At 43.9% G+C, this 17,469-nt stretch overlaps 1 protein-coding gene across 1 annotated transcript in view; it reads left to right on the top strand.

Annotated features, from left to right (window-relative positions):
- The window catches only part of cacna1g (calcium channel, voltage-dependent, T type, alpha 1G subunit), a 518,682-nt gene that overhangs the window by 203,770 nt on the left and 297,443 nt on the right, over nucleotides 1–17,469 (top strand). Inside the window, 1 exon segment of the mRNA XM_034194509.1 lies at nucleotides 9,826–9,923. Coding sequence (XP_034050400.1) covers nucleotides 9,826–9,923 — 98 coding nt within the window.

The raw sequence follows: 17,469 nt of genomic DNA, 5'->3' as shown, positions 1-17,469 counted from the left end.
CTGATTCTACATGTTCAACACATCGTCAAACAAGGTGAGAAAAAAGAAAGAGTCCAAATCCCCCTCGTCTTCTCTTTTCTACAAGTTCTAAATTAGTAATGACTGTTTGGTGGATGGGGGGGAGACACAACTTTTGTGATGACCATTAAACAAACTGTTTCCTGTCAAACAGCAAGTCTGTTGGACTCTTTCTCCATTTCCTCCTCATTTTCCCATCTTCTCTCTTTCTCTCTCTCTCTTTCGCTCACTCTGACACTAAAAGGGGAATGTTGTTTTTTTTTTTTGTCCTGTGTGTCCTCGTCCATAAGGGTTTTCCTCTGTTCGTTAGATTGTCTCCCCACTGTAACAGACCGTCTGTGGGATGGAGGGAGCGTGGGACAGGGCCACGGTCTGATCCAGCAAAGACCGATAAAGAAGGTCGAGTGGACATGTGATCAGAATGCTTTGAAGCCTCACAAGGATACGTATATGTAAAACTCCAAATACATTACGGAGCTGAAGGCAGATCAGGAGATCAACTTGCACCCCCCGCTCCCCAGGATTTACAGCTGGATTCAGGATCTGGACCAGGACTTCTGTCTACAAGCAAGAACATCCTGCAACCACCCACAGTTCCAGCACCCAGATCAGATGACCCAGAAATGAATGAAAATATCTATAAACAGAAAGCAGAAAAAAAAAAAATCCTGGATCTTCCTTTTGATCCAGATCTGCTCAAAATATACTGGATTCTTCCTTGGTTCTGGTTCCACACCTCCACCAAGCTTCATGAAAATCATCATCATAGGTTTTGCGTAAGTTCTATATCAGCCCAGAGGCCTGTTGGTGCCGGTGCTGATCTCCAGATCCCATCGCATCCAGCAGATAATAGTCTGCAGTACAACCCCTCCCTGGACGGAACGCCAGTCCAGCACAGGTTACTTCCCCCGCTCAAGCTGGTACCCGTTTAAAGCTGGGTGGACTGAGACAATGTAGATTAAATGTCTTGTCCAAGGACACAGACGGGTAGCATGAGCTAGAGTGCCTTGATTAGAGAAAGTGGCGACATGACAAATCAGAAAAAAAACAGTCACGTGACTCCTGGTGCCATCTTGGGTTTAAAATAGCATTGGCTGTTAATGTGTCTGCATGTAAATCCAGCTTTTTTATTTATTTATTCTCTGAAAATGCCGGGTTGTTGTTGATTTGGAGGCACAAATAGACACAACAAGGGCTTCAAGATGAACTTTGATTTTCACAAATAGTCCTGCACCCTGAGAACGCAGAGCCCGGGCCGGTACGTAGGGTTTAATTAGGTCAGCTAGGTTGGCGAGGTGCAAGTCCATGAATAATTTTATAGGAAGCCAGTGAAGAGACACCAAAATGGGTATAATGTGGTCAAACTTTCTGACTGACTGGGTATTTGTCAAATGTGAAGCTAAGACATCAGGCAGTCTAGCTTCGAGTTCAGTCTTAGTTGAGGAGTTGATGCATCGCCGTAATGATATATAAGGTTGTTGTTCCACTAAACACCGCAGCGAAACTGTAAACTTAATAAGTGAGTGATCAGAGATCACTGATGTAAGAGGCATGATGTCAGTATTCATGACAGCAATACCACGTGCGAGAACCAGATCCAGGGTATTTCCACTAATGTGCGTCGAATCCCGAATGCATTGCCGAAATCCTGATGCATCCACAATTTCCATAAATGATTTGCAGAGGGGATCAGAAGACTTATTTATATGAATGTTAAAGTCACCAATGATCAGAATGTTATTTACACTAGTTGACAAGTTAGAGATGAATGCACCAAATTCATATAAGAATTCAGAATATGAGCCAGGAGGCCTATATACAGTGACAAAGTAATACGACTGATTTTTATTCTTCTGACCTTGGCAATGTGTAATATCCTGAGCAGAGAATCATATGCTCAAACGAGTGATATTTGTGATCCCAACAGCTAATAAGTTAAACCTAGATTTATAAATAAGAGCAACACCCCCGCCTTGCTTCGCATCACAAGGGACGTGATTAAATGTATATGCTGGTGGGCAGGCCTCATTTAAGGGGAGGACGGCTGTAGGTTTAAGCCAGGTTTCACATAGGCCAATCATATCTAAGTGATGATCAATAATTAGATCATTGATCAATAATGATTTTGAGGACAGTGATCTTATGTTCATGAGACCCAGACTAAGGACCTCAGTGGGGTTGACAGTTGAACTGTTTGGGTTTAGGGGTGGTTCCAGAGCAGCATATACTCGTATAAGATGCCTAGAAGTAGGTTTAGGTTTGAGACATTCCACACGAGTTGTAGGTAGCAGAGACAAAATCTTTGCTATTGCTGGAACAACCACTTGGCCATCCTCAATTTCAACATCATCCAATATAGTAATGGGTATTAAGTTTGGAAAGCATATCCCTCTATGAATTTTATGGACACGACTACAGAAGCAGGCCATAGTCTCAACTTGTTGAATTTTCCTCCCTGGCAAATAAACTGCACTATCACATTAGTGGATTTTCTGCATTAAATTCTCCGCTAAGCTAATGGATTCCACAACCACATTTGTCAAATTGATGCCGATGTCTCACTCGACCAAGAACCATCATTTCAATCTCATCAGAGTTTAAAAGTAGGAAGTTCCTAGACATCCAGCTTCTCACTGATGCATTTCAATCTTCTATGGATTTTATGTGGATGAGATTACCAGCAGTTATCGGCATGTATAACTGAGTATCATCACATTTTCAGTTTATACAGGGGTCAAAAATTACAGCTTCTTTAATTTTGGTAAAAAAAAAAAAAAGATTAAAATTATTAGTTGAGCAAGCTAAATTAGTAAATGGAATAGTTCTGACTGTGTAGAATATTTGGTCTCCAAAGTAAAGGTCAAACAAGGTCAACGTCCATTGGATTCTGTGACATGTGACATATGTTACCCTGTAACATAACTAAACAGGACATATGGTGCAAACTGTTCCTTTTTAAAACCCACTTAACTCAACCAATAATTTGCAGCATCTTTTTTTTTTTTACCAAAATTGGAGCCATTTTAACTTTTGACTCCTGTACAAACTGAAATTGACCTTTGTCAACGTTCTTCCTGTTTTACCCCATATCTCTGTAACATTCAGTCACAGATGGGCCAAACGATACCTTTTTGGAATCTTTATGATCACATAAATAATGTGATATATTTTACAATATGACTGGACCATTTTAAAATTTTGATCCTTGTGTCAGAATTAATTGACTCCTACGTAGCTACAGTTACCACCCTGGATGACCACCATATGTTTTGTGTAGGCCATAATAGACTGAGGCTGAGCTGTAAATGTGGTTTGGTCCCCGTGTCAACCGTAACTACAGGGGACACGATGCCTTGTGCGTTTATTGTAAGTTGCTGATGAGTGTGGAGAAGTTTGTGGAAGCAGCAGAGTGGGATGTTGGCAGAACGTGTTGCTGTTGAAAAGCCTTGAATCTGATTCAGCATGAAAGCACTCCATCTGTGCTTCTCCTCGTTTCCCCAACCATCCCACACACACGTCCTTTAATTCCATCAAACTTCTCACGAGACGTCCTCCGAGCGGCCACGCCACACGCTTTGATTGTGGTTTCACCTTATCACCATTGTACCCACACACTTTTCCACTTTAACAATATGTTACACACACGCACACACACACACACACACACACACAGGGTAGTCGATGCACAAAGACCTGTCCGTCACACTTCATCCATTTGCCAACAAACGTCTAATATGACAACTTGGCTGTCGGTGATGTGGAGGCGAATAAAATGGAAACAATATGTGATGAAAGAAAAATCACAATAGACAACAGATGAGTCATATTAATCCCCAAAACCACAGAAGAAGAGAGATTATCGCTGAGAAAGGGATCAGATGTTTGAAATCTGAATGCATCCATCTGAAAAGCTGTCAGTCAGATACATTTGAATGATAATGGATCATTATTTATATATTTTATATATGGAAAAAAAATGTATTTTTTGAAGTCAAATCAAATCTTTGACTTTGATGTATTTTGATGTTTGAATTGTTGCTGTTGGATCAAACAGTTAAACTTATAAACACATTCTGACCTTTGACCCAGATTGTCTGTTTGACTTTTAGCAAGATTGTGCAAAAACCACTGAAAGAATCTTGATGAATCTTGCTGGAGGGGCGGAGCCTAGTCCAACAGTCCAAGGAAGGACACATTAGATTTGAGAGCAGGTCTTGATAAGAGGGTGGGTTTGGCATCTTTTTCATTTTTGGAGAAGACGACTCAAAAACATCTGGAAGAATTTCCTTCACATTTGATGGGGAACATTACTTTGATAGATCTCCACATGTGATTAGATTTTGGAATAGTTTGGCCAAAGGTCAAAGGTCAAGGAAAACATGGTCCATAAACCACCTTTTCTGATCTAATTAGGGAATAACCCTGTTGTGTCTGATGATTTATGGATGTTCATGCTGGTTATACAGTCGCAAACTGAGCTTTAAAAAGGAGTTTTACCTGCGACGCGTTAGCAGAGCTGGTAAAATGGATATTTGTGACCATAATCCAGCATGAACGTCTGCAAATCATCAGACACAACAGGGTTATTCCCATTCTAATCCAATTCCATCGTTTGCACGGTTTATTTTTCTGTCTGTAATTCAGTTGGCGAAGCTAACCATGACACAGCGTCGCTCCAACACCGGTCAGAGCACAGAGTAATACATCAAAATGTGAAAATCCATCAAATATGAAACAGTATCAGAATCCACATCAATGTCACCCATTTCTGCATCATCGCCCCTACGCGACTTGCTCTCGCTCTGAGCTGACACCGCCATTATTGACACCTGTGTAGCAGCGTGCACTGTCAGTGCGCGGAGTAATACATCCACATGTAAAATGGTCAAATATTTTGCCACCCTACACCTGATATTATACAGTCTGAAATCTCACACGACTAACCAATCAGATTTGTGGAAAAAATGTAATTGGATTAGAATTATTAGTAGTAACAAACACTTGGTTTTTCAGGAGGATAGGTCGCACTCAAGTATAATTTACAGGACTGCCCACACTCAATCAACCAATCACGCATCTTCAATCACTTACTCCAGCTGTCTCTCAGTCATCCAGGTCATGGTGTCCAAATTGGTTGAGTTGGATCAACTGTCTCTGGAGATTCTCAGTCATCCAGGTCATGGTGTCCAAGTTGGTTGAGTTGGATCAACTGTCTCTGGAGATTCTCAGTCATCCAGGTCATGGTGTCCAAGTTGGTTGAGTTGGGTCAACTGTCTCTGGAGATTCTCAGTCATCCAGGTCATGGTGTCCAAGTTGGTTGAGTTGGATCAACTGTCTCTGGAGATTCTCAGTCATCCAGGTCATGGTGTCCAAGTTGGTTGAGTTGGGTCAACTGTCTCTAGAGATTCTCAGTCATCCAGGTCATGGTGTCCAAGTTGGTTGAGTTGGATCAACTGTCTCTGGAGATTCTCAGTCATCCAGGTCATGGTGTCCAAGTTGGTTGAGTTGGGTCAACTGTCTCTGGAGATTCTCAGTCATCCAGGTCATGGTGTCCAAGTTGGTTAAGTTGCGTCAACTGTCTCTGGAGATTCTCAGTCATCCAGGTCATGGTGTCCAAGTTGGTTGAGTTGGGTCAACTGTCTCTGGAGATTCTCAGTCATCCAGGTCATGGTGTCCAAGTTGGTTAAGTTGCGTCAACTGTCTCTGGAGATTCTCAGTCATCCAGGTCATGGTGTCGAAGTTGGTTAAGTTGCGTCAACTGTCTCTGGAGATTCTCAGTCATCCAGGTCATGGTGTCGAAGTTGGTTGAGTTGGATCAACTGTCTCTGGAGATTCTCAGTCATCCAGGTCATGGTGTCCAAGTTGGTTGAGTTGGGTCAACTGTCTCTGGAGATTCTCAGTCATCCAGGTCATGGTGTCCACGTTGGTTGAGTTGGGTCAACTGTCTCTGGAGATTCTCAGTCATCCAGGTCATGGTGTCCAAGTTGGTTGAGTTGGGTCAACTGTCTCTGGAGATTCTCAGTCATCCAGGTCATGGTGTCCAAGTTGGTTGAATTGGATCAACTGTCTCTGGAGATTCTCAGTCATCCAGGTCATGGTGTCCAAGTTGGTTGAGTTGGGTCAACTGTCTCTGGAGATTCTCAGTCATCCAGGTCATGGTGTCCAAGTTGGTTGAGTTGGATCAACTGTCTCTGGAGATTCTCAGTCATCCAGGTCATGGTGTCCAAGTTGGTTGAGTTGGATCAACTGTCTCTGGAGATTCTCAGTCATCCAGGTCATGGTGTCCAAGTTGGTTGAGTTGGATCAACTGTCTCTGGAGATTCTCATTCATCCAAGTCATGGTGTCCAAGTTGGTTGAGTTGCGTCAACTGTCTCTGGAGATTCTCAGTCATCCAGGTTGAGTTGGGTCAACTGGACTTGTTTAAGAAGAAGAAAAAGAGCCTTTACTGTCTTTGTACATATGTACATAAATACAACAAAATGTGTCCTCTGCATTTAACCATCCTAATTACAGTTAGACACAATTCAACCACTAGCACTAGTTCCTTGAAGACATTTAGCTCTTTATCCAGAAAAGCTTTATCAGTTCTAGATGTAGTAATGAGAGATTTCAAGGCCAGGAAGTCATTGAAAGCCTGGATCGTAGTCTGGATGCACCACAGTTGCAAACTCAGACGCTCGGTATAACGAGGTCGTCACACGGCTGCCAGCTGGAGTCTCACATTTCTTTGTATGAATGTTACACAACATCAAAGAAACTGTGGGATTTGACACTGAGGAAATCAGACAAGAAGTGGACAGCCAGATGTTTGCAGACAAATAAAGGTTCTGCGTTCCTGAGCTGCCGGTCGTAACTTTCCTATTATAGGACCTTGTGTGTGTGTGTGTGTGTATCGTTGCACCGAGTTTGTGCTTCGGTCCGTGTACCCGGAATCCTGCACGATTTCTCATGTGCTTGTCTGTCGTGGCAGCGGCGCTCTGCGCGCGCACCCAGACAAATTTGTATTGTGAATTATTAGATTGTTCTTAGAGTTTGAGCTTCTGCTGATTTCTGGGCCGTTTTTGTGACAAGATGTTTTTTTTTTTCTCCCCTTCTGCAGTCTGCTGGTGTTTTTGTGTGTTTAGAACTTCACCTCACGCGAGTCCCCCTGGAGGTACGACCTCCCCGGCCTTGCCTGCTTCTCATTTCTCCCTCCTCCTCCTCCTGCCGCTGCCCTTCTTCTGTGTCAGCATCATCAACATTGGCACGGACTCTGACTAAAACAGTGCACGACTTCTGTCTGTTTGTTTGACACACTCCATTTCTCCTCGGCTGTTTCTTCATTCCTGATGAGGGGAGAAGGTTCGGGTTTTCACCCAATCCAGCGAGCTTCATCTGGGTCTCATCAGAGGCAGCAAGTGTTTTTGCACGGACTTTTCTTCAGCACATATCATTCATCATTCTCTTTTAACTTTGTTTGTGGAACTCTGTCTGAGGAAAATTTACTCTAATATTTGCAGTGCGCTGCTTTGCTGTTTGTAGCGTGACTGCGGCGCTTAAACCAGGTTTCACTTTGGTATCACGATAACGCCACAGTGCGAAATGCAGCTCGCACGCCATTAAATGGAAGCTGGTGTTTGGAAGCACTCGGAGCCAAAGTGCAGCTCGTAGGTCTATCTGCTGAACTATTTATGGAGGGGAAGAGGCGCCTCCACCAGCGACGCTCAACACCAGCTCCAGCAAATGAACGCTTTGGGATTCAAACCTGAGATTCTGTGGAGTCGTCTGTCCAAACTGGGGCTGCTTTATCTCAAGAGACCACGTTTAAAGTGTACCGGCTTCAGATTGTTTGAGGTCAGCTGTTGCCACTTTGAGTTGGACCTCTCAGGGTGGCTCAGGGGTCAGAAGTCATTTGACCAATAGGAAGTTGATATATGACTTCTTATTCATGTTGTTTAATAGGAGCCAGAGCAGGGGCGGACCTAGCGTCAGGGGTGTGTGTGTGTGTGTGTGGCAGGGGGGTCATGGTATCTTGGTTGTGTGTGGACACACCCCTGCTAGGGGATTCCAGGGGCACCCCCCCCAAAAAAAAACTATAATCTTTTTTTCTGCTCACAATTACTGTTTGAAACGCTGAAAATCTTTGAATTCTGTCCGCATTAATTTATGTTTACCTCCATTTGTCATCGCTGAACGTGTCCAGATCCACCACTGCCACAGGTAGAGCTTTCCCCAATGAACCACATTTCACGGTCTAAATATCCCCTATGTACTGGGACAAATTTTGACCTGTCACCTTGACATTTAACATTTTTTTTTCCATCATTCTGCAGCTTTTGATGACAATGACAGATGACAAAGTAAAACCTCTTAAATCATTCTAAAGTCAGTTTGAAGCAGAAACGAGCTTTTAATCTGTGACACTTTGAAATGACCAATGCGCAGTGAACGCATCAGCTAGCAGCTTGTGTAGCGCTCTGATCGCTTCCTCTGTCTTTTCTGATGAAAAAATGCTGAATTTATGTGAAAATGATTGTTGTAGAAAAGCTTCAGATATCTGTGGCTGAGAGATGATGACTGGAGGCAGTCTGAAGCAGAAACGAGGTGTTAATCAGTGAACCGCGGCTAATGACACATGCACAGTAAAGGCAGGGGGGACTGATTTTTAGGGGGGACCGTTCAGTCGGCAACACCGGACCTCAGCGCGTGCAGCAGTTTGTATGTTGGTTAAACAGATCCGTCAAATGCCCTCACGTAGATTCATCATGGGAGAAACGTGCACTTCAGGTGCATGTCAGATGTGCGCACACACACACACGCTGTCCGACATGTGTTGTGGATTTGTCAGACAGACCGACTTGGATTCAGTACGAGGAGGGAATTCCTTCGTCCTCACGCCCCTGAGAGCTCCACATGTGCTCAGCATCTGCTCGCAAAAAGATGGTGAATGCTGACCGAGAAAGAAAACTTCTGTTTTTACTTTTGTTTTTTTTCCTCGCCACCATTCCACAGCGGCGCTCTCGTCTGAGCGCTGACCTTCTGACCTCCCATCGCCGCCTCACAGAGCCTCCAAAGAGGCTGTGAAGTGTTTGTGTGTCTCGAGGTTACGAGCCGCGCTGATCTGATGCTTCTGTGCAGCACAGACGCCACATCCTCCTCATGGCAAGGAGCGATTTGCTCGCCGGCGCCGCCGTATGAATGCGGACGCACATGTTTCTGGCTCCTTTGAAGGCTGATTGTGTGCATGTGTGGGATTATATGTGAGCGTTTGTCAGATACACAAACATTAGGTGGAGGTCGCTTTGTGTATCAAGCAGAAAAACAAGAATTTTTAATATAAAAAAAAAACCAGGCTGAAAAGTTTTGGAATGAAAGTTTGAGTAAGATGATTAATTAAAGCTACAGTCTGCAGGATTAAAGGGGTTATTAAAGGGGTTATTGTGCAATGTAACATTCATGACCATCTGCTCATTAGTGTATAATTACCTTCAACAACAAATCATTGAGTTTTCAAGAGTTTAAAATGAGTCCTTCATATCTGCACGAGAGCGCCCCCTCATGGAGGCCTTCATGTTGCACCGCCATGTTTCCCAAAAACGACATACCAGCTCATCATTTTGCAGTGAGGCCAAAACACAAAAGAAAATAAACATGAGGAATCAAAAATAATAATGCTGTCTGTAACCTCACCACTAGATGACACTAAATCCTACAGACTGGAGCTTTAACACGTCCTTCAAGTTTTCTGTTCTTATTCCCAGATGATCTCAGCAGGATGTCCAGTTTTTCTCACACATATATTCTGCTTCTCTCTCTGTGTGTCGTAGGATGTTGGAATATTCTCTCAACCTGCAGAATGTAAGTTTTTCAGCGGTGAGGACGGTCCGTGTGCTGAGGCCGCTCCGAGCCATCAACAGAGTGCCGAGTGAGTACTAGTCCCAGACTTCAGCTTTTCACCGAGTCTGACCGCTGCATGCTCGGGATAACCGCACACCATCGTTGTCATGTCCATGGTTATCATGACCAACATTATCATGTCCAACATTATCATGTCCAACAGTTTCATGTCCAACAGTTTCATGTCCATCATTATCATGACCAACATTATCATCTTTGCAGAATAATTTCTTCTTTTTTTTTTTACATCACTGCTTAGTGGGTGTATGTACACTACCAGTCTCAGGTTTGAACACACTTTCCCATTCAATTGAAACAGAAATTTGAGACCAGTATTATATATTTATCAGGAATAGATACTGATCTGCATGAAATATCAGTTATTGATTATATGTATGACTGAAGTTCCATTGAGATTAGTGGATTAGTAGGCATTAAAAAAACTCACTTCCTGGCAAGAAGGTGCTGGGATCAAGACCCAGTCTAGCCATTGTCTTTGCACATCTGGAGTTGCATCAAGAAAGACTCCAAGCAAAAAAGGGTGGAAACCAAACATGATTAGTTGTCCTCTTGAGAAGACTGAGGAGCGGGTCGCTCAGTGCAGTTGGGTTACCAGTCACACTACTTGTGTGTGGCTTTGGACAAGACACTTCATCAGCATTGTCCCAGTCCACCCAGCTGTAAATGGGCACTGACCATGACTGGGGAAGTAACCTGTGATGAGCTGGTGCCTCATCCAGGGGGACTCACAGACTCTCATCCAGTTCACACAACAGAATCTGGGGATAAACACCAGCAACCCTGGACCTTAGAACCATCGTATATAATTAATAATTTGGGTAACAGTCAAAAATTGGCTGAAAGGGTTTTTGAAGTATTAATATCCATTCATAAGAAACATAAAAAGTGACAAAAAGGTACAAGTTTTTAATCTTGAACAGTTACATCGTTACACCCCCCCCCCCCCCAAAAAGTCTGAACTACTGATTGAAATATCCAGAAATGTCTCAATGTAAATGAAAAGCTTAAAATGACAAAATACACACTGAGATCCTGATCAACATTAAACTTTACTGAGTTCTTCCTCTTCAGTAGGACCGATTTTCTGGCTGCTGATCACATGACCTCCGTGGCAGTGTTAAATATCACTGCCAACACAATTGCACATTGAATTGAAATATCTCATAATGACTTCATATTATTTCATGTTTATATTTTATTACCATCTTAAACCCAAATGGAGGCTGTCAGTCCACAGTGAGATGAAAAAATGATCTCATTCAGATTCATCCAACCTTTGGATGGATCCCCGACTGTTCAGTTAATTCAGACGGTGCTGGTGTGGAAAGTGGAGGAAGATGTGAAAAACATCATAAAACATGTCAACATGTCAACCTCGTAATAAATGCAGGAAAAAACAAATTGCATATATATACACTCAACAAAAATATAAACGCAACACTTTTGGTTTTGCTCCCATTTTGTATGAGATGAACTCAAAGATCTAAAACTTTTTCCACATACACAATATCACCATTTCCCTCAAATATTGTTCACAAACCAGTCTAAATCTGTGATAGTGAGCACTTCTCCTTTGCTGAGATAATCCATCCCACCTCACAGGTGTGCCATATCAAGATGCTGATTAGACACCATGATTAGTGCACAGGTGTGCCTTAGACTGCCCACAATAAAAGGCCACTCTGAAAGGTGCAGTTTTATCACACAGCACAATGCCACAGATGTCGCACGATTTGAGGGAGCGTGCAATTGGCATGCTGACAGCAGGAATGTCAACCAGAGCTGTTGCTTGTGTATTGAATGTTCATTTCTCTACCATAAGCCGTCTCCAAAGGCGTTTCAGAGAATTTGGCAGTACATCCAACCAGCCTCACAACCACAGACCACGTGTAACCACACCAGCCCAGGACCTCCACATCCAGCATGTTCACCTCCAAGATCGTCTGAGACCAGCCACTCGGACAGCTGCTGAAACAATCGGTTTGCATAACCAAAGAATTTCTGCACAAACTGTCAGAAACCGTCTCAGGGAAGCTCATCTGCATGCTCGTCATCCTCATCGGGGTCTCGACCTGACTCCAGTTCGTCGTTGTAACCGACTTGAGTGGGCAAATGCTCACATTCGCTGGCGTTTGGCACGTTGGAGAGGTGTTCTCTTCACGGATAAATTCTGGTTCACACTGTTCAGGGCAGATGGCAGACAGCGTGTGTGGCATCGTGTGGGTGAGCGGTTTTCTGATGTCAATGTTGTGGATCCAGTGGCCCATGGTGGCGGTGGGGTTATGGTATGGGCAGGCGTCTGTTATGGACGAAGAACACAGGTGCTTTTTATTGATGGCATTTTGAATGCACAGAGATACCGTGATGAGATCCTGAGGTCCATTGTTGTGCCATACATCCAAGAACATCACCTCATGTTGCAGCAGGATAATGCACGGCCCCATGTTGCAAGGATCTGTACACAATTCTTGGAAGCTGAAAATGTCCCAGTTCTTGCATGGCCGGCATACTCACCGGACATGTCACCCATTGAGCATGTTTGGGATGCTCTGGACTGGCGTATACGACAGCGTGTACCAGTTCCTGCCAATATACAGCAACTTCGCACAGCCATTGAAGAGTGGACCAACATTCCACAGGCCACAATTGACAACCTGATCAACTCTATGTGAAGGAGATGTGTTACACTGCATGAGGCAAATGGTGGTCACACCAGATACTGACTGGTATCCCCCCCAATAAAACAAAACTGCACCTTTCAGAGTGGCCTTTTATTGTGGGCAGTCTAAGGCACACCTGTGCACTAATCATGGTGTCTAATCAGCATCTTGATATGGCACACCTGTGAGGTGGGATGGATTATCTCAGCAAAGGAGAAGTGTTCACTATCACAGATTTAGACTGGTTTGTGAACAATATTTGAGGGAAATGGTGATATTGTGTATGTGGAAAAAGTTTTAGATCTTTGAGTTCATCTCATACAAAATGGGAGCAAAACCAAAAGTGTTGCGTTTATATTTTGTTGAGTGTGTGTGTATATATATATATATATATATATATATATATATATATATATGTGTGTGTGTGTGTAAGTTATGAAATAGTGTTTCCTTTGATCTTTAATATTCTTTCATCACAACATATATTTTCTTTAAATTTTGATATTTTCTTGATCTCTGCTGTCAGTCTTGCTTTATGACATCATAAAGCTCTATAATGTCCACACATGTTTGGGAAACACATTTATTATTTTTTGCCTTTCTTGGTTGATGGCATAAAAGATTATTAAAGGCATTTTTTGTTTCTTTTTGTGTGGCATGACTAATCAATGAACGGACTAATTGTTTCAGCTTTGGTGTCACTTCATGTCTGTGCGTCTTTCTTGTGATGGTTGACTGGGATTGAATTCCAGCACCAGAATGTAGGTCAGGCACGGTTCTGCCTCTGCCGTCTGAGGTTTGGCTTCCTACAGCCAGTCGGCTTTCAGAGTCAGACAGATTCATAAGCAATTTTCCAACTGGGTGCCTTTTATTAAAGGTCTGTAGCTCGCCGCTGCATTCTCACACAAACACACTTGTTAGTTTTGATGCCAACACACAAATATGTGACATACTTGCACCGTTTGTCTCAGTATGTCCTTGTTGTCTTAATCTCCCCATAAAAATATTCTTATCTCTTCCATCAGCTGAATTCCCAGTTCTCTCATTAATATTTAATAAATCACACTGGTCCACTCTTTGTTCACTTTTACCCTGAGACACCAGCTGAAGTGCATTAATTTAAATACTGACCTGATTTATGCCGTGAACTTCTCACACGCTGTGAGAAAACCAAAGAATCGTCCTCTTAATGGATCAAACTGAAACACAGTACAAACCTCTGTTCACACTGTAATAATGCCCAGTACCATTTACCATTATTACCGCCGCCAAAGCCTTCAGAGGTAGATTTATAGCCCTTTGTGATGTCAAAACTACATTCCTGAAAAACACCTTATCTGGCAAGAGAGATAACAAAGCAAAGGTTTTGATGCAGCTGTTGTAATGACCAGGCAGAGGACCACAGCGCAGAGAACCACAATGAAGGTCGGCAACAACTGGTTTATTGTCTACAGAGGAGTTCAAAGGGGGAGTAGCAGTTCTTTAAACTGCAGATAGGAGGCTTGGGCAGTCATGCAGGCAGAGCTCAGGCACACGGGGGATCAGTCCAACTTGCAACAGTCTTTCAGACAGAGTAGCATGCAGGTTATCCAAAGTACAAACAGTACATTAGTGCATTCATCCAGAAAGTATTCACAGTTCTCCACTTTTTCCACATTCTCTTATGTTACAGCTCGCTCGCTCATCTTCAACCTCTTACTCCAATTAAGTGTCACAGGGGCTGGAGCCTATTCCAGCTGTCATGGGGTGTGAGGCGGGGTTCACCCTGGGCAGGACGCCAGTTTGTCACAAGGACACACATATAGACAGGACAGACAAACTATAGGCGAAAGGCCAAACTCGGGGAACTTGGAATGACAGCAAAGGTCTGTAACAGGGAGGCAAAACACCGGAAGCACTGAGACTCAGGGTGCAAGAAAGCAGGACTGAACCCAGGTCAATCAGAACAGTGTGGCGATGAGGGAAATATTTAATGGTGATTATAAAGGCAACCAAACAATTACATGAGGAACTACAGAGACACATGAACCCGGAATGCCAGAAACTACAAGTGTCTGAACTCGGGAGAGAATCAACATAATAACATAGAGGACAATAATAAGAATAACAAGAGTGAAGATTTCTGATGTCCGCGGATCTGGATCACCTCCAAAATTCAGTAGAATCTTTCATGCCCTAATATCTATCTGTGGTGCAAATTTGTTGAGAATCCGTGAAGTAGTTTTGACGTAATCCTTCAAAGTCTATATAAAATGAAATCTTGATCCAGAATCCAAATCTGGGTTCAGATCACCTCCAAAACTTAAATGAGTCTTCCTTGGCCGAATATCAATCTGGTGAAAATTTTGTCAAAATCCGTGCAGTAGTTTTTACATAATCTCACTAACAGACAGACAGATAAATAAATAAACACAGATGATTTTATTACATTCTTGGTGGATGTAATAATAATAATGATAATAATAATAATAATAATAATGATAATAATACCAGAAACAGAATAACATGGAGAGCAGAAATAACCAATACATGACCCAGGACGTCTCTTCAATGTTCAATGTTCAACTGTTCAACGTTCAATGGAGAACTGGGGTGGTGGTCCCCACATTTACAAAGGGGGACCAGAGAGTGTGTGCCAGCTACACAGGTAAAGTCTACTCCAGGGTGCTGGAAAGGAGGGTTCGGCCGATAGTCAAACCTCTGATTGAAGAGGAACAATGAAGGGTTCCGTCCTGGTCGTGGAACAACCGACCAGCTCTTCACTATTACAAGGATCCTGGAGGGTCCCTGGGAGTATGCCCATCCAGTCTACATGTGTTTTGTGGACTTGGAGAAGGCGTATGATCGGGCACCCCGAGAGATACTGTGGGAGTTGCTGCGGGAGTATGAAGTGAGTGGGTCCCTTCTCAGGGCCATCCAGTCTCTGTACTCATGAAGTGAGAGCTGTGTCCGGGTGTTCGGCAGTAAGTCAGACTCCTTTCTGGTGGAGGTTGGCCTCCGCCAGGCCTGCGCCTTGTCACCAATCCTGTTTGTGATATTTATGGACAGGATATCGAGGCGTAGTCGGGGGGAGGAGGGTTTCCGGTTTGGTGAGCTCAGGGTCTCATCACTGCTTTCTGCAAATGATGTGGTCCTATTGGCTTCATTGGCCTGTGACCTCCAACATTCACTGGATCACAGCAGAGTGTGAAGCAGCTGGGATGAGGATCAGCACCTCTAAATCTGAGGCCATGGTTCTCAGCTAGAAACTGATGTATTGCTTACTCTGGGTAGAGAATGAGGTCTTGCCCCCAAGTGAAGGGGTTCAAGTACCTCAGGGTCTTGTTCACGAGTGAGGGGACGATGGAGTGTGAGATTGGCCAGAGAATCGGGGCGGCATGGGTGGTGTTACATTTGCTCTACTGTACTGTTGTGATGAAAATCTCGATCTACTGGTCAGTCTTCATTCCTGCTCTCACCTATGGTTGTGAGAGTTGAGTCATGACTGAAAGAACTAGATCGCAGGCACAAGTGGCCTAAATGGGCTTCCTTAGGAGGGTGGCTGGTGTCTCCCTTAGAGGTAAGGTGAGAAGCTCTGTCATCCATGGGGAACACGGAGCAGAGCCACTCTTCCTTCATGTTGAAAGGAGCCAGATGAGGTGGTTCAGGCATCTGGTAAGGATGCCCCCTAGGTGCCTTCAATAGGGTGATGTTCCAGGTGCGTCCATCTGGGAGGAGACCCCGGGGAAGATCCAGGATTACGTGGAGAGATTATATCTCCACAATGGCCTGGGAACGCCTCGGGATCCCCGAGTCAGAGGTGGTCAATGTGGCCCAGGAAAGGAAAGTCTGGGGTCCCCTGCTGGAGCTGTTGCCCCCACGACCTGATCCCAGATAAGCAGTTGAAAATAATGATGATGATGACATGACCCATAACCGATTTGGAGTGATCAAATGTAACTCTGGTCTGACCTCAGGGTAATTTGTCAAAATAGCCACTTTTTATAAGATAAGTCTACCAGCAAATGCAGAGACGGGCAGTCACATGACCTCCACCCAGCAGTGGAGGGGGGAGTCACATGACCTTCAACCACCTGTAGATAGGGAGTCGTAGACTCTCAGCTACTATGGAACCTGGGGCTACACAGCGGCACCAGTGGGCACCAGGGACTATGCAGGAGTTCAGTGGACGCTGTCTGTAGTTGCTATGGAAACCTCCACCTTCAGCCTCACTCGTTAAGACGTCCTACCACGACTCATGTTCGTCCCAGGACTAATGGGAACATTAATGTGGGGATGATTTGGTCCGGTTGTGGTCCTACGGCGGTAATGTCGTTGTTTGGAGTGAAGGGGGTGGGTGGGGTGTATTTACTTGTTGTAGAAGATATCCGTCTTTCTTCTTGTTGACCCTTCCAGGAGTCTAATCAAACACTGCAGCATTCATCATGACTATCAGTGAGCTGGATTGCTGCAATGTTCAAGTTATTTAGAGGTACAGTGAGCTGAACACGGGGGGGTCTGCAGCTGTGGATACGCTGCAAATTAGACAGAATGTTTTTTTATGCTCCATATCATGTTTGAGCAGAAATGAAGTGGCACATGTTTCTGGTGAGTTTCCATAGGAATTCTAAAAGGTTTGCACAGTACTGTATTTCCTCGTGTTTTAAATCGTAATGACTTGAATTCGTGAAGCAGACGTGTATGTAAGGACAACACCTGATCGCTGGAGGAACAGCTAAATTTGAGTGACAGATTTTATTTATTCAGGTGTGCGAATCCTGAGGTGACGTTCACGCGACTGCAGAGGAGGGTTTGCCGCTGAGTGAACATTGAGGTGTAATCACCCGGGGAATTAAGACGGCACTCAGTTTTAATGTGTTTAAAGCAGCTGGACCCCTCCGCAGTCTGACAGAG

This window comes from Thalassophryne amazonica, chromosome 18 (genome assembly GCF_902500255.1).
Source record: "Thalassophryne amazonica chromosome 18, fThaAma1.1, whole genome shotgun sequence".
NCBI lineage: Eukaryota > Metazoa > Chordata > Actinopteri > Batrachoidiformes > Batrachoididae > Thalassophryne > Thalassophryne amazonica.
The sequence above is the reverse complement of the archived record's forward strand: the minus strand, read 5'-3'. Positions and strand labels throughout refer to the sequence as shown.